Consider the following 24,806-nt stretch of genomic DNA (forward strand, 5'->3'; position numbering starts at 1 on the left):
ACCAAGGTGTAGACAGAGGGGGTGAATGATTAATAATAATCAAGAGTGGCAATTAGAAAACAATAAAACAAAAGTAACACAAGGTAAGCTTAACTGAAAACTCAAGCAACGCGCTGGGTAATTACCATAAGAGCAGTGGTGAAGGCCCCCCTAGCGGCCATCCTGTAATGGAGTTTTCTCTAGAGCCACCTCCTCACTTCTTCATGGGTTTATTGTATCATCATCTTCCCCAAAGTTCAAGCGGTGCCCCACCAAACCCAGTGATGACACCTGAGGTGTTTATAACCTTGTTTCTGACATGTTGTGGTACATTTATATAAATGCTTTTAACATCAGGATTAGTCCACAAAGCCACTAGATGGTGCTCTGACTTTGGATGGGTACTTATGAGATAACATGTTCAGGATGGGACTTGAACTGAAAAATATCAGCTCCTTAAGACAAAAGAGACCAGAGTTACAGGAACTTCTTGTTTCATGGCTGAGAACTGATATCTGACAAAAGGCCATTAGAATCAGGAAACTCTGTGAAGTCAGTTATATTATTAATCATGTTTTGATCAAGGGTGAAAGTTTGTAAAGGTAAATTAGGGATAAAAAAAAAAAAAAAAAAAAAAAAAACTTCCCATGTCCAGTGGGCAGAGCTAAGGCAATGAAAGCATACTGAGATGTAAATATGTCCAGGAGGTCACTATTGTCAAACATTTTAAGTTTTTTTTTTTATTATTATTATTATTAATCTGTCCTGTCCAGCATCATATCGAGCAGAATGATGGTCTGGCTGCTGTGCTTTGCCAAGGGGAGGTTTATGGGTATAAGGCTCCTCTTGATAAATAAATAAATAAGTTTATTTATTTATGCACTCGTTTATTTACTTTGAATTGTGGAATCTTTGTAATTTTGTTGGACCTGACCGAAGGGGACAGAAATAGGAGGAAAACATCGAAAAGAAGCAAAAAGAAAAGCAGAAAGAAGAAAGACGAGACGACACAACAGATAGAAGGCAACAATCCTTCAATCCAAACTATCACCAGACAACCAACTGCTACACCTGTACAAAAGCACAACACAGAATTTCCCACAGCTTTTACATGAAAGCAAAGCTGACAATCACAATCATCCTAAAATAAATAATGAAAAACGACAAAACAAACATGTATCACGACAACAACAAAGTACCAGAAACACACTCACAGAATAAAAAGTAGATCTTAGTGTATAAACCCACTGGACAACTCAGTGCCTGTGTCAGCATGCAGAGTATGAAGAATGAGGAGTCATCAGAGATGAGTGTGATCGCCCCAATTGCAACCACGCTTCTATGGACGCTAGAGGCAGACTAGGGCAGCCCAGAGACCAGGGCGATCAGCAGCAATCCCGAAGCACAAACCCAAGCCACCCCACCATGAAGATGACCCTATACCCACCCAGAGAGTGGCAGAGGAGAGCTCCAGCCAGAGCCCTCCATGGTCACGGGGCATAGTCCCCGGCGGGCCAAGATCGATAGCCACTGACCCCACCAGGCACTAACCATCCAGGGCCCCAAAAGCCCAGAGGCATCCCCCCACAAGGCAGAGGGCCCAGTAGGACCAGGCCCCCTGAGATGCATACCCTGGGAACAAGGGCATCATGGACCCGATAAAGTTCTTTTAGATGTTTATGTAAATGTACATGTCTTAATGGCCTTGTGCCTTCTTATTTATCAGACCTGCTTTTAAATTATGAACCCTTGAGGACCCTGAGATCCTCTGGTATTGGGCTCTTAGTTGTTCCCAAAGTCAGAACCAAAACTGATGGTGAGGTCTTGTTCTATCACTATGAGCCTTGACTGTTGAACAGCCTACCAGAAAAACTCAGCACTGCAAAGACTGTTGCTATCTTTTAAAAACAGGCTGAAGACCTTTCTTTTTAGCTTAGCTTATATCTGAATTTTACTTGATATTTAGTTTTTCTAATATCTAATCATTTATTTTTCAATTTATTTTAAATACCACCTATTTATGTGGCTCCCCATTTTTATTGTTTTGTTTTACCCAAGTGCACAAATTTTATAAACTTCTTGATTTTATTTTCCTGAGCTCTTGTATCTGTATTTTTATTCTTCTTGCTCTTATCACTTCTTATTTTTTATAAGTTTATTTAATCTTGTTTTTACTTTGTAGATCCTCCACACCGATAGCTCTACACGCTTTGTCTGCAGGGTTGTTCCTATGGTGCCTCTTGCAGTCCTGCACTGCAGCCCTGTGGCTGTGGTGTGGACACCAGCCTGCACTGATATGGGTGTTTACTGTGGTGACACACTCTGTGGTCATGGGTGGGCTGGCTTCCGGTGTGACTGGATCCCCAAGATACAATTTCCTCACAGCAGCATCAAGCCAGTTGTTTTTATTCTATTGATATTTTATACTTACATTCAGTTAAGAGACAGTAACTAGGGATAGGGGTTCATGTTTGTACAGAGTGGTGTATGGGTGGGTGGGGGGAGTGTACTTTTGCTTTGTTTGCATGTGTGTTAGTGCATGTGTGAGATTGTGTGTAAAAGAGACTACAATGAGGTGTGTTTTAACTTCCTGTTATATACTCTGGTGTGTGAAGATTTTTAAATTTTGTTTTTAATATGTATAATTTGTTTTTATTATGTAAAGCACTTTATGTTGCTTTGTGCATGAAAAGGACTCTAAAAATAAAATTTGATTTGATTGTAATGCCAGAGGGGCAAATGCACTAATAGCCCACACACTTGGACAGGAAATGTAACTTAACATGGCAAACCTGCCCTTAGACCAGCCAGCCAGCTTGGCAAATTTTCCACATGCACATAACTGAGTTGTACATTTTAAATCTGTTTCAAACTCTCTCAGCTTTATTGCAACACAGCACAAAACACATTTAAGATGATGTGAAACTGCAACAGAGATATGGCCACACCAACACCTGTTAGATTCTGCTAAAAAAAAAAAAAAAAAAAGCAAATGTGTCTTCAAAGCTGTTATTGTTAGCGGAATTTATACTGTCAAAAAAAGTGTGATGAATGTACTAAATAAGGGTGAAGAGGACAGATGAGTGATAGCAATGGTAAAGCTTCACTTCCTGAGCAAAGGCAGTGAGCGGAATGGAAAAAAAAAAAAAAAAAAAAAAAAAAAAGTCTTTAATTGACCAGCAAAGTCACATGATCACAGAGGAAGATGTGTGTTTCATGACTTAATAGGGACATGATAAAGCTAAACACACACACACACACACACACACACACACACACACACACACACACACACACACACACACACACACACACACACACACACACACACACACACACACACACACACACACACACACACACACACACACACACACACACACACAGGACTGATAATAAACTTAGATGTTTCTAGATGTTTCTACAGTGTTAAGTTTAGTTTTCTTTCTGTCCTGCTGGTCATGGAAGGAGACAAGAGCCACAACACAGTTTGGACAAAAGAAACAATATTAATATATAAACAAAATGTAATATTTGATATAATTTGTCAATGTATTATAATAAGCTTTCATAGTACAGTTGATATTTACCATTTAAAGTGAAACACTGTCTGGGTAAAGCTACTTTTCCCACGTCCTTTTTCTCAGTCAAACTTCAGCTGTGCCAGTACTTATTAGGATAGATGGTAACATTTACTTGCTATTTTTAATACTAATTTCTGCTAGATCTGATCATAATTGCCAAGAAAACAATTCTGCTACATCCAACCCGTAAAAAGAAGAGTATCAATAAATACACATACATATTTTCTTGAAGGAGTTGTTCAGAAACATTTAAACCTGGAATCAATATTGTAGCTCCTCCTACATCACAGTTTCTCTGTATGACTGCATATTTGTGAGTTCTGCGGTCTGGTTCAGTCTTTAACACTTGACACTTTCAGCAGGGGAAAGTAATTGCTTTTGAATTTTCAGATAAATTTCTTTGACCTTAAATTTTGACTGTCTTCCATGAGACAAACACAATGGATTGGATGATCTCAACTATACTTTTCCTTTCAGGTAAGTTTGTGTTTTGCAGCTATTAGTCATATTTTTGTGACTTGCCAGAAGCAAAACCACATCCATTATGAATGATAATTAGATGTATAGTGTCAAGAAAAACATTTTCATGTGTTCAGTTTTCAAGACATTGCTTGCTTTTTATTCTTAGACACCTTCCCCAATGCTCAGGAATCCGCAAAAATTCAGAATATCATGGCAATAATCCAAAATTCAAACAGCGTGGTCATATACGGCAGGCAGAGTTCATACACAGAGTGGAAGAAATGAGACTACTTATCCAGGGCAGGCCAGAATCCGTGGTTGTTCCAAACAGGGTTTGATATCCGGATAGGCTTGGGGCACAATAATCCGATGTGGGTCAGGCAAGAGTAATCCATGGCGTAACTGGGTGGAAGACAGAGAATCTGAAACATAAAGCAAGGCTGGATCTCAACAAGACAAGAACAGTTGATCATCTGGCAGGGAAACTGAGACGGGAGGGTTCTTAAGTAGAGCAGAGCGCAGGTGAGACAAGGGAGCAATCAAGGAGCTCCAGGTGGAGCCAATGAGCCTGATCAATGGACTGAAGACCCAGCAGTGGAGCCACCACGACACACTCTTGTTTGAAGTTATAAAAACTAAGGCTGTGTCCCTGAACTAAAAAATCTCTCACGGTGGTTCTTATAGAAACAATGAGATTACATTACTGTATGATCACAAACACTTCAAAATACAAAGGAAACCAACAATCCTTAATGTCACTATGTATGTAATGTAAAGGTCACTGGTCTTTTAAACCAATTTTTAACCCTAAAGTTTTTAACATTGAGAACAATTTTTCATACCATAATGATTTAAATCTTCATAAATTTCAACCACAACAAAAAGGAAGAGACTCCTCTTTCAGTTCTTTGTTTCCCTCTTTGGATTTTCTCTTTTTTTACTTTTTTAAGGTTTTCTATTAAAAATAAGTAAATAACAAAAGGTAAATGGAAATAAGAAAATAAAATTAAAAATAGAAATAGAAATATAAGATGACATAAAATATCGGTTCTGCTGTAAAAAAAAAAAGAAAAGAAAAGGAGGGCTTTGAAATTAAACCTGCAGTATGTTTTACTTTTTTTTTTATAAAGGCTTTGAGTTGTTGTGTTCTGAATTTGAAAAGTTATTCCTTCAGTGCTCTCTAGTGGTATTTAAAAAAAGCACAGACATAAATCCTCATAACTAACATGTATTGTTAAGTGTTTAAGTTTCTAAAATTATAAATATTACATATTGGATTTGATAAACAAAATGAAACAGAATCACATCATTACTTTAAATGTTTCTTCTTCATTTCTCAGTGTTAAAAGCTGCACTTTGTTTCAACATTGACCCTCTGGCTTGGAAGTCCCTGCAGAATCCTGCTGCAGGTTTTGGCTACCAGGTGGTGCAAAGACGATCAGAGTGAGTCAGAGAATACATTATAGTCTGTTATAGATTAACAGCTGCTATGTTTGCTGCTTGTGATTTTTTACTTCTAACTTAGAATTCAGTCATATATACACTTCACAATAGTAAAATAATAATAATAATAATCATAATAATAAATCAAGCTTCCTAACAGAAAAGTAAATAACCTGCCATTGTTTAATGTTTGTCTGGATTTATTAGTTTGCTCGTCAGTGCCCCTCTTCAACAGTATTCAGGAAATCGAAGCGGTCAGATATTTAGGTGCACCACTGAGAGATGCCAACGTCTGCAAGTTCCAGGTAAGAAACCATTCTTTCCAAAAGTATTGACAAAATAATCCGAAATTTTCAAATACATTTTTCCATCAATGAATCTTTCTGTTCTTGGGACAGAACTTTAATGATGAGATGATGGATATAACTGAAATTAAATAAGAAAATTGTGTTTTTCAATCCACTTTCTTTAAAGCATACCACAAGGACAACAACGTGGTAATCGCCTCAGCTACAGTCTTTAATTACACATAATTATAATTGTCTTACACAGGGAGGGTTTTCACATGTGGTTGCTTTGGTTTGTCATTTTTGTTAAAATTTATTTATGCTTTTATTTATTTAAGACTTTTTGAAAATGTTCACAGTGCCAGAATTTGCAGTCAACATGTCACTTGGTTTGGCAATGACATATGATCCCATCACAGAGAAAACTGCGGTAAGTTGGTGAACTACAGAGATTTCAAATTCTCTGAACCTTTTTTCTTGCAGCATGTAAATGTATTGCTTAAAGAAACAGAAAATAAATAATCTATCAATAAAATGTTGTCCTTTAATTTCTTCTCCAGGCATGTGGTCCAACCATTCCTAACGACTGTAAAAGTATCACCATGTACAGTGGTGTTTGCATTGAGATAGAAAAATCTGGTAGAATTGGGCCACCTGTACCATCTTCTATTGAGGGTAAACATACATTTTAATGGAAGGTCACCACAAAGACATCCCACTTCTCACACACACTGATGTATGTTTGCACAAACATACAATCATCCAGCTGATGTTTGCAGGTTCCACATACGAACATTTTGAAACTTGATCATGTTTTTAAAACACATTTGATTCATTTCTAGACTTTTTTTTACGTGTTTTACTTATTTGTTATTTATTATTTTACAAAGCCAGAATAATAAGCTGTTAAAGTAGTTTAGTGTCATATCTTTAATGTTTGTTTTCTACCAATTAAAACAGCTGGAAGAAAGTTTCCATATTTGTTACCAGGAGCTGTAGCATTAGCTGTCTTGTACCTTGTGTGGATTCACCTGCTGTGTGTGAAAAATACAAGTACTAACCCTACACTTGAGGGTAAACTTCAGTTCAGATGTGTATTTATCTTGTCTTTTTAACAGAGTGCAGAGCCCAAGCTGACATCGCATTTCTGTTGGACGGGTCAGGCAGTGTGAGTCCTCAAGATTTTGAAAGAATGAAAACTTTTGTTACTAAACTGATCGAGTCGCTGCTGGGAAAAGATACACAAGTAATTCTATGTTTACCTTTTTTATTAAACAGCAGAAATAATACAAAAGAGAAGAAAATTCTGCAATCCATTATTATTAGTTTGTTTTTAATGAGCAAAGCTGTCAGAAATCACTTATTTTGGACATTTTCATAGACAGAAAAACAGAAAACTTCATTTAAAAAACTTCAAAAGCTTCATTTTATCAAACTGTAAAAACTAAGAGGAAATAATTTTGGAAAATCTTAAAAAGCAAAATTATTTTCTAAACAAGATAAGTAAAATATTTCTGTAACAGTCACAGTTACTCAATGAAATCAGTTCAAATGAATAAAAATTAGGGTGTGGTATTGTGTGTGGTGGATATTTTGCATTTAGAAACTTAATTTCTAACTTGTATCTATTCAATATGTTTTCTTTTGCAGTTTGCCATCACTCAGTTCGCTTCAAACCCCATAATCCATTTCGACTTCAAAGAATTTGGTCCTAATAACTGGCGACAACAAATTCAACAAATATGGCAGATCAGAGGGGGGACTTTTACCGCTAAAGCCATTACACATGTTGTGTACGTACCTTAATCATTCTGGTCTGCTTTGTATGGTGAAACTTTGGGTGTTCAGAAAAAGTTTTCCCTTTTAGTTACAAAGCTTCTACATTTAGAAATTTCTTCGTTGACTTTTTTCTCTCTTGGCCAGTTTTTCATCCTCCAGTTTGTTGTGGTTTTGTTTTACATACACTTTTTTCTTCCTTTTATTTGGCACCTCTTTTCTAACTCATTAGTTCCTATGACATTAAATGGATCCCAGTAAAAAAATTTCAAGGCTGTCTAAGATGCATTCAAACAGAGATTATATTAATGACACTAAATCATATTAATGTGGTGACCTTTTCATCTGGAACAGTTGAGTTTGAGCCTGTATGTCTAGAAGTGACAAGAACAGTATTTAGCTAGAGATTTATTTTAGGTTAACATCAGTTTAAAATGATATTTCAGTTAGGATTCAAGCAAACCACCCTTTCAGTGATGTTTCTTTAGTTTGTTTAATTTGTTTCTTTAATTCGTAACTTTGCACATTTACTGCTGTACAACAACTTTCATTGAAAATTTAAAATCTTTCTTTTTTCAGGGAAAATATCTTCCTAACATCCAGAGGTTCCAGGTCAGAGGTGAAGAAAGTTTTGATAGTCATTACAGATGGAGCGTCTAATGACCACAAAAACTTACAGGGAGCAATAAAAAAAGCTGACTCTAAGAATATTGTTAGATTCGCTATTGGGGTAAGTTGTAATTATATGAACTCATCTAATCTAATCATTGTGTATAGTTTAATTATGCAAGTCTTAAAATACAATTAAATTCTTTAAGTTCAAACTTTTTGCCCTTTAACACACTTAACTGTATACCGGATGGAGATGATCAGTTTTGTTCACATAGCAGCTTTATAATGGTTAACCAATCGTGATTAGAAGGAGAGCAACAGTGTGTATCTACAACCAAACTTATACTGCAGCCATGAGTCAGATGGTGATTGGTTAAGTCAGACTGAACATTTCATATTGCAGACTGACTGAAATGTATATAAGGTAGGACATTAGTTTGCACTTGCAAAATTTACTTGTATTCTAAGTCTTGCAGAGTTGATCCACAGATTTGATTTGTACGTTTTTCAAACATTCATATATTGTGATACACCTGTCTGAGGGTTGCTTTGCCATCAACCAGGATTCAGGATCTTTACATCTAAATCCTTATAAATTATTTGTTTTAACATTCATAGGTTGGGAATGCATTTAGCCCTGCACACCCTGGTGCATTACAAGAACTGAGGATCATTGCATCTAAACCTCAAGAAAACCACGTGTTTGAAGTGGAGACCTTTGAGGCGCTTGAGAAGATTCGACAGAATTTGCAAGACAGAATTTTTTCTATTGAAGGTACACGTGTTATCAAAACAGATTCAAATCAGTTGTTCCGTTTTCTAAAATGTATTTGATTTGTATGCAAAAAGTAAACAATTAATACCTTTATACTATGTCCGAAATTAATTTTAAAAGTAGCCACATACTTCGAGTCGTAACCTCTTAAACTGACATATTTTTTTAGTCTACACAGGACCTGTAAGTAAGAGTTGTTTTGTAAGCATGTATAATCTCACTGAAACCTCAATAAAACTCTGAATTTAAATTAAATGCAGCGTATGGCATAATGTCACATTAAATGACTTAAGCTTCCATTTTTTTGCTTATCCATCCATTTTCTGCAGCAGTAATCCATGTTATTAATTTTCTTCTGTTTATACAGGATTATGGCATAATGCTGCATTAAATAAGTTAAGCTTTCATTTTTATTTTATTTATTTATTTATTTTTTTTTTTTTGGCTCATACAGGATCTCAAACAAGTGGAGAGTCACTGAAATGGGAAGTGTCTCAAGAGGGATTCAGAGCAGCTTACGTGCCTGAGGTAAAATAAAATTAATCTTTTAGGCTCAGGAGTTTTTAAAATTTTTGTAAATGAGAAAAAAAAAATGAAAATAAGCCATATTTTATGATGGCAGAGTTTTTTGTTGGCAGTGAAATTACTCATTTAATTTAATATTGTGGCATCACAGGTTGGCAGTTGTACTAGATTTCATTACTTGTGATATTTGTACATATTATTATTATTATTATTATTTATAAAATGATTATTGATGGTTAATTCACATATCTGCCATCTAGCGGTGGAAAGTGGTAACAGATTTAACCTTTCTTTCTGGAGACATGGCCTGGTGCTTGTGGACATTTTGTGAATGTGATGCTTAAAGGGTTAATTGGATTACATTATTAATTGGATTACATTGTTAAAAACTCAAAATATTTTAGTTGAATGATGCATTTATAGATTCATTTTTCATTCATATTTCTGTCAAACCTGCAGGGAATCCAGATGGCTATGGTTGGTGCTAATCAGTGGAGGGGAGGCTACAAGCGGTACACAGGACACACACTAACAGGGTCGTATGAACCCATGGTTATGGAGCCTGACAGTTATCTTGGTGAGAATGTTAGATTTGACTGTATATGTACACAACTCTATGGCTCTACTACTGAAGTTATATTTTGACCTGGAGAGCTTCAACACGTAGTACCGTGTTAGGGAAGACTGGTCATTTTGATCAGTTTACCAAATTGGAAATTTTGTTCTCTGCAGAGGTAATAAAAATATATGTGTATACAAAAAAAATCTTCGAAATAAAATAACAAAAAATGTGTATTGTGTGTGTACACAACTACACAGGAATGTGTCGGAGAAGACCAACATGTAGGTAATTTTTAAGGCAATAGGTTATTTTAAGAAACTGACCATTTTGTTTTTTTTATAGGTACTAAAAATGTTATTATGTACAGAAGATTCTGCAGGATAAAAATACTTTGTCCTGACTGGCTGAACTGAGATATTCCCCAATGCTATTAACTACATCATCATTAAATTGTAGGTTACTCCATGGCTGTGGCTACAACTGCAGACTGCCAACTGACCATCATTGGTGCTCCAAGATATCAACACAGAGGAGTTGTGATGGTGGTTTCCAGAGACAAAGACAAACAAAAACTTGAGCCAAATCAACATGAGGTGAGTATTTACCACTAAGATGGTGCTGAAAGATCTGAAACACATTAAAAATCTATATTATACATATAAAATGTCTTTCACAGATCCAGATTGGTGAATTTTTTGGGGCAGAGGTTTGTACCATGGATTTGAATCTTGACAGCTACACTGATCTAATCATCATATCTGCTCCGATGTACAAGGACTCTGATCGAGAGGGACGAGTTTACGTTTGCACATTGACCCACTTGGTAATTAGCAGCTTCATCTAGAAACATTCAGTTAATTTACTTGTTATATTTTCTTCTTTTTAATAAGCCTGAAACTCTCCCTCTTCCTGACATGTTCACCAGAATGTCGAGTGCCATTTTGAGTCTCCATTAGTACTAAAAGGGGCTGCTGACAGAGGAAGGTTTGGGTCTTCTCTCGCTGTTCTGCCTGATCTAAACAACGATGGATTTATTGATTTGGCAGTTGGAGCACCTTTGGAGAACGATGGTCAAGGCAGCATCTACATATTCCATGCTGAAAGAGGCCAAAGAATCAATCCTGCTTACTCACAGGTGAGCAAGTGTAAAAGTTAATAAAAAGCTGAAAGAATTTCTTTCATTTTCTACTTTTCTTTTTGTATTTATTGTTTTTAGTTTTTACAAAACATCTTTAAGGAACAGACACAACATAAACTTGGGGTGTTTTCTGTCATAGTATTACTGGGAATTAAACAAGCAGTCCCATTTAAACCTAAAAAAAGAAAAAAAAAAAGAAAAAAAAAAACACCCCTAAACAAAAGAAGGGCGTTTCAGGGAAATGTACATTTTTCAATGCTTCCAAATGTCATTGAATTTAGATTGCTGTAGCCTCATTGAAAAAGTGATTCTTTCCATTACATACAAATCATAAATAGTATCATACCAATCGTCTATAGATGGGGCATCTGGTTTGAGCCATTTCTTTGTAATTGCTTTTCTAGCAGCTAGACTCAGTATTCCAAATAAATATTTACTTTTTAAACTTACATTAGTTGAGTGAACCAGCCCAAAAAGAAGTTCGTCCCAGTTAAATATAATGTCAGATCCAAATATAGTTACTAGTTCTGAATAAACATTGCGCCAGCAAAGGTTAATTTTTGGACAGGCCCAGAACAGATGGTAGTGATTGGCTTCCTGAGAACGACACAACCTCCAACAGCTAGAAGATCCTGTATGGTAAACATGCTGAGCAGGAGTAATGAAATACGTAAGGAGACACTTCCATCCAAAAACCCTCCATGAATTTGAACATGATATCCTCCACTGAAATTCGCAGTATCTAATCCAGGTTTCTTCTAAAAGACAGCTGTTAGTTTCCCTGTCCCATTTTTGTTTTATATATGTAGTATTTGCTATTTTTATTTCCTGCAGGCCTCTATAAAGTCTAGAGATGACTTTGAGCATAGAGTCTGTTCTATAAGCACTGATAAACACTTTTAAGAAGCTATTTTCAAATGCTTTTTGATTTTTTAGCATAGTGCTGTTTAGGTGGTGACGTACCTGGAGAAATCTAAAAAAGTCTCGATCATTGAGACCATGTAGTCTTTTCAACATCTGGAAGCTCTTCAGTGTTGTCTGGTCGTACCATGTACTATATGAGGAGAGACCCTGGCTAACCCATCTCCTGTAGTTAATATCCATCATATTTGGAGCAAAATCCGAATCATGACAGCACCATTTCAGAATCTTTACCTCTTCTAGCATGTCGTTTTTAGTAATAATGTTTAACCATATTTTCAATGATAGGTTGATCCATTTATTTCCTCTATCCATCAGGCATTTAATTAATTTTTTATCTCCTATTCTTGCTTGGATTGGTATCGTCCCCGATATATTCTCTTCAATTTCCTTCCATCTTGCCTTATAATCTGAGACGCACCAACAGAACAGGATCCTTAGTTGGGCTGATATGTAATAGTCTTTTAAGCAGGGAAGAGCCAATCCACCCTTTCTCTTTGCTAATTGTAGAGTCTGTAACCTTATTCTCGTTTTTTTCCCCTGCCAAATGTAGCGTGATAATAATTTATCCCAATCCTTAAATTGTTTATCATTAATTTCAACTGGGAGGGTCTGGAATAGATACAACATCCGTGGCAGGATGTTCATTTTTATCGATTCAATCCGAGATTCAAAACTTAATATTGGAATGAGATTCCATCTCTTTATGTCTTCCTTTATTTTTTTATTTAATAAGTCAAAATTTAAGTTATATAACTTTAATAGATCTTTTGGGATACTAACTCCCAAATACTTCATGTATTCTAGGTCCCATTTTAATGGAATTTTAGAGATAATGTTTTGGCTGGGTTTGTAATTGAAGTTTAATATTTGAGTCTTTTGGATATTCAATTTATAACCTGAGACTGAGCCAAAGGTATCTAGGAATGATAGTAGTTCCAAAATTGAATTATCGGGGTTTGTTAAGCTAATTAATACATCGTCAGCAAATAAAGAAATCTTGTAGTCTTGATCTAATATTTTTATACCAGTGATATTATTGTTCTGAATAATCCCCTGACTTAAAGGTTCGATAAATAATGCGAACAACAATGGGCTCAACGGGCAGCCTTGTCTAGTCCCTCTTTTCAAGCTAAATGAGTTTGAAATTGCCCCATTTATTTTAACTTTTGCGTTTGGTTTATTATATAGTCCTTTAATAATATTAATGAAAGTTTGATGAAATCCAAATTTGACCAGTAGATGAAATAAAAACTCCCAATTAACCCGGTCAAAAGCCTTCTCGGCGTCAAGGCTTAACAATATTGCCTGAAGTTTATTTTTGTTTATCTCTTCAATGACATGTAGTGTTTGGCGAATGTTATCTTGTGTTTGTCTATGCCGAATAAAACCTGTTTGGTCCAGACTTATTATCTGGGGAAGAATTTTTTCAATTTGTTTTGCCAAAATATGAGTAAAGATCTTATAATCTTGATTCAAAACACTTATCGGCCGATACCTTTCACAGTCTAACTTGTCTTTCCCCTCTTTTGGAATCACAGAGATTAAGTTTAAGATTAAGATTAAGTTTATGAGTTTTAAGAAAGACTGTATCTCTTCTCCATCTGTTTTAGGTTGGGTATATAAATTTGTATAGAATGTTTCAAAAGTTTGTTGGATATCTTTTAATTTGTAGTGAATAACGTTGGTAATGGGGTCCTTTATTTTATGGATTGTATTTTCTGCCTGTTGCTTTTTTAATTTGTAAGCTAACAGTTTAGCTGATTTACTTCCGATTTCATAGTATTTTTGTTTTACAAATATAATTTTTTTTTAATATCATTTAAGTACATTTCATTCAATTCATTTTTTTTCTTTCTTATTTCCATTTCTATTCCTGGGTTTAATGTCTTTTTATGTACCTTTTCTAATTTTCCCAATTCTGACTGTAACTGTTCAATTTTTACTTTTCTCTTTTTTTTCAAATTTAAGCTGTAGCCTATAAGTTTACCCCTTAGGACCACTTTGCAAGCATCCCAAAGAGTTTGTGGGGACACTTCTCCATTGTCATTTTCATCAAAATATTGCTTAATATCTTTTCTTATTTGTTCCCGCATTGGCTCTAGAATCTCTATATTTAGATTCCAAGTGGTCCTCTTTTTTTCGGTGTCTAATGTTACATTTAAGTAGACTGGCGCATGATCAGATATATCCATAGTCCCAATGCTACAGTTTGTAACCCTATACGTATCCCTTTGATACATAAAGTAATAATCAAGTCTGGAGTAAGTCAGATGTGGGTGAGAAAAGAAAGTGAAGTCTTTTTTTGTCGGATTTAGTTCTCTCCAAATATCACAGAGACCGAGCTCCCTCATCATTATTTTTATATTTTTGGTAGTCGTCTTCTCTCCTGTATTGCAGGGTTTTGAAGTGTCTAAGATTGGATGTAATCTAACATTGATGTCTCTGCCACATATTAGGGTACCCTGCACTTCCAAAACTAATAACTCAAAAATTTGTTTAAAAAAAGTCCACTCAGATAGTGGGGGCGCGTAAATATTCAGGAATGTAACCAAAGCTCCCTGCAGGTACCCTCGTACCAAAATAAATCTCCCCTCCAAGTCTTTCTTTTCATGAATGCATTCGAAATTTAATTTCTTAGAGATTAAGATTACCACTCCTCTCTTTGAGCCCTGTCTATAGGAGGACGAATATTGGTTAAATCGCCATCTTGTTAGTTTTCCATGTTCCAAGTTAGATAAGTGTGTCTCTTGGAGGAGAGCTACCTCTACTTCTTCCCTCTTTAATTTTGCCATAAGTTTGCTTCTCTTAATTGGATTACCTAGACCATTCACATTATAAGTAATAAGCTTAATTGACTTGGTACTTTGCATTATATATCCTTTGAGTATAACTGGATCCCTGAACGCCTAGATAAAAAAGGAAAAAAAAAACTTTTTTTTTTCACAGGTGAGCAAGTGTAAAAGCTGAAAGAATTTCTTCCATTTTCTACTTTTATTAATTAAATAATCTACTGTCGCACAGAGAATTGCTGCCTCTGAGGTTCAGTCAGGACTAAAGTTCTTTGGCATGTCGATCAGTCAGTGGAGTTTCGATCAGAGTGGTGATGGTCTGCCTGACTTAGCGGTGGGTTCAAAGGGCACAGTTGTCTTACTGAGGTGAGTCCTGCTCTTAGCCCAGATTTTGTTTGAACATAAACATTTTATTAGTGATTACGTAGTTACCATTTTATATTATGTATAAACAGTGTTTCACTACTCAAATAAGTTGTTTCTAATATTTTCAACATTGTGCAGTGTGATAATAATGTGCAACAAAGATCACTGAACATGTTACGTTTCTGTCAGAGGGGGTGGGGGTACTTTCAAAACTTAACATATCTGGACCTCAAAGGCTCATGGGAAATGCAGATTCAGCTAAAATGTAACCTTCTGGAATTGCTGTGCTAAAACTTTGAGTTATGTGCTTTACGTCCTGTGTTATGTTTACATTTAGACAATGTTAGAAAGTCCTGCCCTGTTTGAATTTTAAAGTACCATAAGTGAGATGGACAGCACAGCAAACAAAAAAAAAAAAAAACACTAACCCCAGTTTCTCAGTACTGCATCAAGGATTGTCATGATTATTACTGAGCTAATTTATCACCTTCTTGGTTCTCTCTTAAATTCCTAAGCAGTTGTAGTTTCTTAAGTTGACTTTCCATGAAACTGATTTAGTGTGATTTACTCTTTATCTGAAAAAAAATTGATTTAAGAGAGTTAGTTTCTGACAACTAGGCACTATAAATATACTTAGTTCTCTTTCAAAGCATTCGTTTCGTGTCCTACTATGGGAATGCTCTGGGCGTGACCTCATCAGAAGCTCCTATTGTACTACTCCAGCCAGGATTAGCTGGAGCATGTCTGTCACTGCCAGGAATGGCGGAGACCTCTCACTAACCTGTTGCAAAACAGAAGTGTTAGTAGCTAACTGCTAAGGGTAGCAATACGCTTTGCTGTTAGCCATCTCAAGTAGCCATACTCATGGTAGCAATACCACAACTAGCCCTACTCCTGGTAGTAATATCTTAAGCAGCAAGTGGCAACACTCAACCAGAGCCAACGCCAGCCCTCCGAGTGAGCGTTGATGGAACCAGAGTAGTGATACTCCCGTTGTGTGAGCTTTCTATGGGGAAGCTGCAACGTGTCTCTCACCTAGCCACACCAAGTTAGTCGTGGTTGTCACTGCCATTAGGACAATCGGGTCTGGCTGCAAAGGCCCAAAGCGTCGGCGAGGGAACCTCATCTTCACCCACCCATCACCTCAGTTCCTGGGCGGAGATGGCTAAGTTCAGCGCATGGACGACAGGACGTTCGAGCCTGCACAGCGCGCCTTGAAACGATGCAGAGACTGGTTTCAACAGAGGAGAGGAGATCCAGAGGAGACCCCAGCCTTGTCTCACAAGCACTTTTGTTCAAAACAATAAAAGTTTGCAAACTGTCGCATCCAGGCATTCTGCTGAGGGTGCAGTTGGATATGTTGCAAAACATGAAAAAATCATCAACACAACGGGGAACTGGTCTCGCATTTTCCGAGCAGAGTGGGACCTCTTCCCAATATAAACGATACTGCGGAGGATCAATGTCTCCACGCATGCCCAGTACAGAACGTCTTGTCCGGAGTCACAGCACCACAAGAGGGCGATTTGACTCCACAAATTGCAGACTAGCCTGTCAGCCCCTTGTCACTCAGAGTGGAGCAGTGGAAAGGCTGCACAGACTCGAGATGGATTCTGAGCACAATAAGCAGAGGATACAGGGAATGATCAGGGAATGATCCAATTACAAGCGGAGGGGCAACTGGCTCTTCCTACAAGAGGAAATTTCCTCTCTGTTGGAGAAAGAATCGATACGTGTAATCAGTCAGTGTCAGACATGTGACCTAACTTACCAACACGCCCCCCCCATAGACATATATACGTAGACGCCTCGTTACATGCTGGAGCGTGATGCAGTGTCGCCGTCATATTGGATGGGTGTCCGCATTCCAGGATAACTTCAGAACTAACCGGACAGTTCTAGAAAACTATGCCCGTATTTTGTGCAGCCTACGGTTGCAATAACCAGCGCAATATTAAAAGCTGATTGTGTGGCATTACCTTTTACAAGTAGGCTAAGATTTTTTTTTCTTTTTAACCGTCAGTTCTTTTTGCATGTCTAGAAATTATTGATTTATTGTGTAATAAATATAATATAATATAATATAATATAATATAATATAATATAATATAATAAGTTTCCTTACTTACCCTCAAACAATTTACAGCTCTCACTGTCCCCACCAAACAGCTCTCTAAGTGTGTCAATGTTATTATTTATTGTTATTTTCTTATTTATTTAATTATTTGGGTGGCTGGAATAATAATCCCACTGCAGGGCAGTTCCAGGGCATTTTTTGCCATCTGATGGTCCATTGTGGTGTCACAACAAGTGGGTCAGACAATGTGGCAACAGAAGATGAGACCGGGTCCCGATCAGATCACGCCTCCCCATTTGCAAGCATTTCTGCCATCATATTTGACCACAGTTACCTGCCTGTCAGCTTTGGTGGTCTTGTGGACAGCGTTCTAGTCTACATTTTAGGGTTTGTTGTCAAAAATGTACTAAAAGAAAATCTGTGCCCTGCAAGCCTCGTCACAGCTGCTGCACCCTCATCCCTTGACCAGAGCTACCACCTACTTCAGCTGAAACACAATGGTGGGTTGATGGTCCCACATTGCTGAAACCCAGCTCGGATTTGAGAACCGCCATTTCATGCTTTTCTCCTTTGTTGTCTCTGTATTTCTTAATGTAAGGCTGCACAACATTGCAAAATTAACTACCCTGGAGTTACAGAGTGTCAGCACACACAAGAAGCTGTAGAAAACAGCTCTTTTTCAAGGGTTTTAGATACATGAGTATGTGTGTGTGTGTGTGTGTGTGTGCGTGTGGTGTGTGTGTGTGTGTGTGTGTGTGTAACAATAATAATTCAGATAAGCAAACATTTTTTTTATTAAAGAGTCAATTCATTTATAAATAAAGTTTGATTGATTGGTTTGTACTTTTATTAATATTTTACCATGTCTTTGTTAAAGAGCATAATAAAACTGTTTTCAGAATGAAAGCAGATATTTTTAATGTGTAATGATGACCTGTATCATAACTACATCTCTGCTGTTTGTAACAAAGCAAACCGTGAGAAAATCGGGTAAAAATTTGTGGAGGTTTGATTATTGTAGTTGGACATGCTCCTTAGGAATAAATGCATTGGAGGTGCATGAGACACCCATCCAAGATGGCGGGCGCGATGATCGTCAGCCCCAATAGGCAGCATCAGTCTATGAGGCGTCTATGTCTATGGAAATTTGTGCCACAACTAGCTGGGCCTCCCCCAACACTTTTACTTGCTTTTACAAGCTTGACGTCACTGTGCCACCACTGGTCCATTCGATGCTCAGTCTGACTCCTGCCGCACAAGGCCATGGGCGATAGGTTCTATAAATTCAACAGTATGTAATCTATAGCCTTCTGCTCATGCAATCTGGGAGTCAGTATTTTTCCTATAGTGAGATACGAAACGAATGCTATGAAAGAGAGCTTTAGGTTACTTGTGTAATACTGCGAGTTAGTGTCTCACCAGGCCACCCTCCTTGTTCTTTCGTTGAGAGGAAGAGGTGAGTGTTTTTCAAATGACCTGCTTGTCAAGTGGTGCTTGCACTTGATTTTTATATGGAAAGGGTCTCTGCAATTCCTGGCACTGACAGTCATGCTCCAGCTAATCCTGGCTGGAGTAGTGCAATAGGAGCTTCTGATGAGGTCCCACCCAGGGTGTTCCCATAGTGAGACACTCAATCATGCTACTCAGAGAACCGGGGTTACGCAAGCAACTTAAAGTTAGGTTAACTAATGGGTTAAAGTACATCCTAATGGATGCCTAAATTGATATAACTTGACACGTTGAGTTTCAGCACTTGAAAGTGGTTTAAGGCAACAGGTTTCCACGCAAATTTCTAGTGAACTATATAGATACTCTAGTTTTTATTATAATTAATTATTGATCACAAAGCCACAAGATGTTGACATGTCTCATAATGATGTTCTTTCTAGATCAAGGCCTATAGTGATGGTGGAAGCAACTGTCACCTTCAACCCAAATGAAATCCCAACTCAAAACGTGGACTGTTCAAATCCCCTGGAGAACAAAGCTGAAATCTGCTTTACTATGAGCAGACACTCTGAAGTGAACACAGGTTCATCCTTCTTCTCATTTTTATTTCCACTGACATTCTTGTATTTGTGTGCATTTCTATATAACATTAGCCTCATAGCATAACTGCCTAAGTCAAATTTTAAGGTTTAATTGGTAATGATGGAAAGTCAATCAGCAGTATTAGGAGAGTACAGTTAGACAGATATTGTAATTTAGCCAAAATATGACTTAGACATTTATGCTATAAAGCTAACAATGAAAGAAATTCTTATATGTTTCAGCTCAAGCACAGATTAATTACACTTTTACGCTGGATGCTACCAGGAAGACCCCAAACAACCGAGCTTACATCAGAGAGAAACTACGAGAGGAAACTGAATCACTTGTTCTGGACTTAAAACGTCGACAGTGCAGCAGCGTGAATTTTTTCATTGAGGTAGAGCCTAATGCAGGGCTTCTCAATTTGGTCCTACAAGGGCCGCAATCCAGCACGTTTTCCATGTATCCCTGCACCAACACACCTGAGTCAAATTAGGTGGCTCTAACAGCCAGTCAGGTTCTACACAATAACTCATTAATTTGACTCAGGTGTGTTGGTACAGGAATACATGGAAAACCTGCTGGATTGCGGCCCTCGTAGGACCGAATTGAGTAGCCCTGGCCTAATGAGTTCAGATTAACTGATCTTAAAGAAAACAGATTTAATATTTCAAAAAGTATTTTGCTTTAAGTCTTATCTTGCTTCGTAATGTTTCCCTTCTCTTGTTGCAGGCTTGTCCAGAAGATATTCACAATCCACTTATGAACGAGCTCAGATTCACCTTCGATGGTTTACCTTCTAACACAAATCTTAAACCAAGTCTCGCCCTGCAGGCTCAAACAACAACCTTTCATCCAGTGAGTAACCTTTAAACACACTTCATTAACATTAAATTTCCATTAACAGCTTTCTTTTTGTCACTATGTTTTCTGCATAACTGATATGTTGACATGAAAGCAGCTGAAGAGCTTCACATGGCTCCGACTTCTCCAGGATTCATCATAAATCCTGAACAGTGTTCGTTTCTTATTACCCTCTGATCTAATGTTTTTAACATCTTGTTTTCACAGTTAAGGTTTCAGATCAACTGTGGTGCTGATGAGAAATGTGTTGATAATCTGAAAGTGGACTTCAACTTCACCAGGTAAAAAAGTAAAACTTGGAAACATAAATAAACAGTTGGGCATGCTTTTAGTGTTTTAGTAATAATGGTATCTAAATCTGTTCTAATTTACTCAAATGCAATGTTTGTGTAGGCATAGTTCAGTAATCCATGTTATTACATTTTAATGCTTGTTTGTACAATTTCTTTACGTACATAAATTATTTTTCATTTCATTATTGATGACGTAACAACTAATTAGCCAATTGATTTTGATTGGCCTGACTAGTCGACTTCAAGAAATGATGTAAAATACCATCCTTAATAATAAACGTCTCCAAGCTATAAGAGTGGTCAAACCAAAACAAGGTCCTACTTACCTTGATTTGGCAGCACCTTGTCTGCACACCTGGAAACTCCTTGAAGACCTTTAGTGAAACAAATTAAACATGAAGTTTTAATTTCTGATCACAGAGTTACTGAAATAATCTAAAGAGGACGTCTGTTCTTTATTTTGAAAAAGAAATCTTTTCAGCTTTCAGTCAGGCTGCATGGTGATGTGTGGTTTGCGTCGCCTCATAGCAACGATGTGTGGTGTTTGCATGTTCTACCCATGTGTAAAGAGGACACACATGGGTGGGTCCTTTCTGGGTTATGTGGTGGTCCTAGGATAGGAGTGTGCATGTCTGTGGTGGACCCATGGTGGACCTGTGAGCAGTGCATCCTGCCATGTCTCACCTAGTAGCTGCTGGGATAGGCTCTACCCCCAGTGACCCTATATTGGAATTTAAAGGTATAAACAATAGGTGGATGGTCTTTTCAACCTGTGGACATCCTCATAAACATATTCTGTTTTGTTAAGAAAAAGACATCTTTTCAACTTTTCAGCCAAACCTCATGTTGATTAGATGTCGGGTAAAGCTGTCAACACAACATTGTTGCTGACAATCAAATGTTGGTACTGATAGAGGAGTAAATTAGCTCAGAGGGGCACAATGACGATTCTCAAACTGGTTCTCAATTCCCATCCCTACCTAGTTCTAACCAGCATGATAGCATTACCATTGTCAGCATTCGTGTGGAAACAATGCTGCGTTGACAACAGTTTTGATTTTCTCTTTCATTCTTGTTCATCTTCATAATCTCTCAGGTCCTCAGTGATTGCTGTTGGCATTGATGAGCTTTTGGATATGACGGTCTCTGTGGAGAACAGGGAGGAAAACTCATACAACAGTCTTATTATTCTCACATACCCAGCTGGGCTCTCCTACAGGAAGTTTTCAGCTCTGCAGGTCAGACATCAGGATCAAGTCTGTTTCATCTCTGATCAGCTGCTCTCCAAGTCACATCAGTGTTTTGTCTTTTAATACAGGGAAGAATTCAGTGCAGCTCTTTGGACAGTGAAGATGGAGTAACTCGAGGAAAGACAGACTGCACTATTGACAAACCAGTTTTCAAAAGCAACTCCAAGGTTGGTTTGTTGCACTGCTGCAGACTGTTGAGTCAGAAGAGGAGGCGTCTGATCTCTGGTTTCTTTCATTTCCAGGCTGTCTTCATTGTCTCCTATGGGATTGGAGCCAATAGTCAACTTGACAGGAAGATCTTTGTCACTGCAAACGCCACCAGGTACAGTTCTTCAGCTGACGGTGCAGCAATTTGGAATATGAATATTTTCTATAAACATTTCCATCTTTATCTTTCAGTGGGAATCAGCAGCACTCCCCTTCAAGTGAACTCTACAAGAGGAAAGAGATCGATGTGAAATACAGCATCTTTGTTTCAGTTGAAAGGTCTGTGTTTCATTGTTAAATCAAAATAAATTTAAACGTGATGCTAATGTTTTGCTCCAGTATCTAATGTTTACAATGTCTCTTTAGCTCCTTCAACTACTGCAATTTTACATTTGGAACAAATAATTTGCAGAAACCAGTCCAACAATCAATCAAGGTGAAAGATTACTTCTTCCAGTAGTAGCAGTACTATCTTCTAGTTTACTGCTATGTTTCAGACCTGATGCTTTATTACACTCTGAAACTTTTCTTTCTCACCTTCTCAGGTTACAAATAGCATCAGAGCATTTAATTTCACTGTGGTGATCAGGGTTCCTGTAAAGCTCGGTAACAAAGATATTTGGGTGGATTTGAACAGTCTGCAGGTAAATATAGAGAAACTTTTAATTACTAACCTTAAAAAGCCTTAAATGTATCTTAGACATGGCAGTATGTGGTGAAATGAGCAGCAGTTCCAGTAAAGTGACATAAATCAACTTTATTGTCAGATTGCAGACTGTCAACGAGACAAAGATGAAGAACCTGTTGTCACTGATATTGTTGCTCAGATAAAGGAAAAGAAATTAGTGGTAAGTATGTTTTTATAATGTGCCTGTTTAAATGTATATGTTAATAAATACACATTACTGTTCACTTCACTGCAGCTTTCTATGCATGTGTCCACCACAGGACTGCTCTGTAGCCAAGTGCAGAGTGTTTAGGTGCAGCCGGTTCATGGGAAGAAAGGAGAGTAAGACATATACAATCTCTGCCAACCTTAGTTCAGCATGGATAGAGCAGGTAAATATGAACTGGATGTGGTAAGTGCAACTGGTCCTGATTACAGAACCAGTAGGCAGCTCTTATGAAATTTAACAAAACTAAAAATCTGGATTATTCTTCCACATGTTTTTGTCTCAGATTGGACTTCCATCTGCCAAATTCCTCTTAACCAGCACAGCCAGTCTGGAGTACGACAGAGACCAGTACATCTTCTACTCAACAGCAACTAATAACAACCCACCTGTTCACAAAGTGATTAAACATTACTCTTTTTTAAGATTTATATTATTTATTAAACAGCTTGAATTAATCAAAACTCTGTCTCCTCACCTCCCAGATTGAGACAGAGGTAGAAGTGTTTCCTGTACCAGATTTCACCAAAGAGATTGTAGGAGGTTCTCTGGGAGGGTTGGCTTTTCTAGCTTTACTCACTGCTGGTCTGTATAAGGTGAGACACTTGATATTTTTCTTTTCTTTTTTTTTTTTTTTGGTCAGTAAAAACCTTGATTTCTAAATAAATAACTGTGTAGATTTTGCCAGAGATGATTAATACATCTTTGAATTTTTAAATCCATCCTTTAGTCATTATCTACATGTATTTATGAACTGAGATTAATATTTTCATTCAGCTCTTTTTTTTTCCTTTTTACTCATAGGCTGGGTTTTTTAAGAGCAAATACAATGAGATGATTAATGAAGATGGAAAAGGAGCCACAGAGACAGCAGCTGATGGAGGTGCACCCACAGGAGAATAAAAATCATTTTATTCTTCATCTCAAAGAAACCACCCATTCCCCACATCCAGGATTTTCCATTTGTACCATTAACCTGTTGACTGCAGCTGACTACAAAACCAACCCATCTTACTATTTCAGGAAATCTCTATAAATGAAATATCTATGCCACCACTTTAAGAAACCAGCCTGTGTGTTTGTGAAATCTCTCACTGGGCCAGACTGGGACTAAAGTCGGGCATAAACTCCCTCAGGCCACCCCAACTCACATACTGTACACATATGCTCACAATCACACACTTGCAAACACACATATAGCTTAAGTCATCACCAGAGCTCATTATTCTATGTTGTCCAACCTTCACACCAAACTATAAGCCCTCTCCCCTACCCTCATCAACAGGCTGAATACTACAATGACAATAGGAGTCCTATGTTAATGATATGGTGTTATGTTGAGCTAAACATGTTTATATATATTTTTTAAGCAATTTATTTAGATGCCTAATATGCTAACACCAATATTCATATTGATATGTAAAGCAAAGCTCAGCCGTTATGTGACCTGTCCTTAAAGCAAAATATTTTGAGCAACTTCAGGATGCTGCTGAACAATGATGTCTTTGGAAATTTATATTCTAAATGTCACTGTGTCATAGTGCAACTTTAAGAGGGGTTCCCAAAGTTTTTCAGGTTGGTAAGGTATGTTTGGTCCAGCAGGACCCACCAAACATTTCATGCAGTAAAATCATTCATCATTTTCATCCAAAAACACAAATAAAGTTGTGAACCAAAACCTCAAACATTAAACATATTAACCAGCAAGCAGATGAAAAGCTGCAAACACATCATTTATAGCACAGCCACATAAACACACTAACAAACTGTTTAAGTGAAGAAGTTCCCTCATCAACATTTAATTACTGGGTTGAGTACAGCCATAAGCAACACTAAGCTATAAGCTATTGTGGAGAGTCGGGGAGGAAGTAGGACCTAAATGCTGTATGAGCCAGTAGGCAAAGGGATTCATTTTATAAAACTTAAGGTGCTACAATGGCAGGATTAACAAGAATTTGAAACAAAGCTA

The 24,806-nt window shown here is 37.3% G+C and overlaps 1 protein-coding gene across 1 annotated transcript; it reads left to right on the plus strand.

Annotated features, from left to right (window-relative positions):
• Window positions 1-3,913: 3,913 nt before the first annotated feature.
• On the plus strand, window positions 3,914-23,755 carry LOC121632825 (integrin alpha-M-like). The gene is made up of 30 exons (XM_041974583.1): window positions 3,914-4,040; window positions 5,366-5,468; window positions 5,676-5,773; window positions 6,115-6,185; window positions 6,316-6,430; window positions 6,874-7,001; window positions 7,406-7,548; window positions 8,111-8,261; window positions 8,762-8,918; window positions 9,373-9,446; window positions 9,903-10,020; window positions 10,462-10,598; window positions 10,682-10,828; window positions 10,931-11,140; window positions 15,089-15,222; window positions 19,189-19,331; window positions 19,573-19,727; window positions 20,063-20,188; window positions 20,402-20,475; window positions 21,584-21,725; window positions 21,806-21,904; window positions 21,980-22,059; window positions 22,137-22,223; window positions 22,311-22,380; window positions 22,490-22,588; window positions 22,712-22,792; window positions 22,893-23,003; window positions 23,124-23,237; window positions 23,323-23,433; window positions 23,642-23,755. The coding sequence occupies exons 1-30, from the start codon at window positions 4,004-4,006 to the stop codon at window positions 23,738-23,740; spliced, it is 3,414 nt and encodes a 1,137-aa protein (XP_041830517.1). The 5' UTR covers window positions 3,914-4,003; the 3' UTR covers window positions 23,741-23,755.
• The last annotated feature ends 1,051 nt before the right edge of the window (window positions 23,756-24,806 follow it).

The sequence above is a fragment of the Melanotaenia boesemani genome, chromosome 21 (assembly GCF_017639745.1).
Source record: "Melanotaenia boesemani isolate fMelBoe1 chromosome 21, fMelBoe1.pri, whole genome shotgun sequence".
Classification (NCBI taxonomy): Eukaryota; Metazoa; Chordata; class Actinopteri; order Atheriniformes; family Melanotaeniidae; genus Melanotaenia; species Melanotaenia boesemani.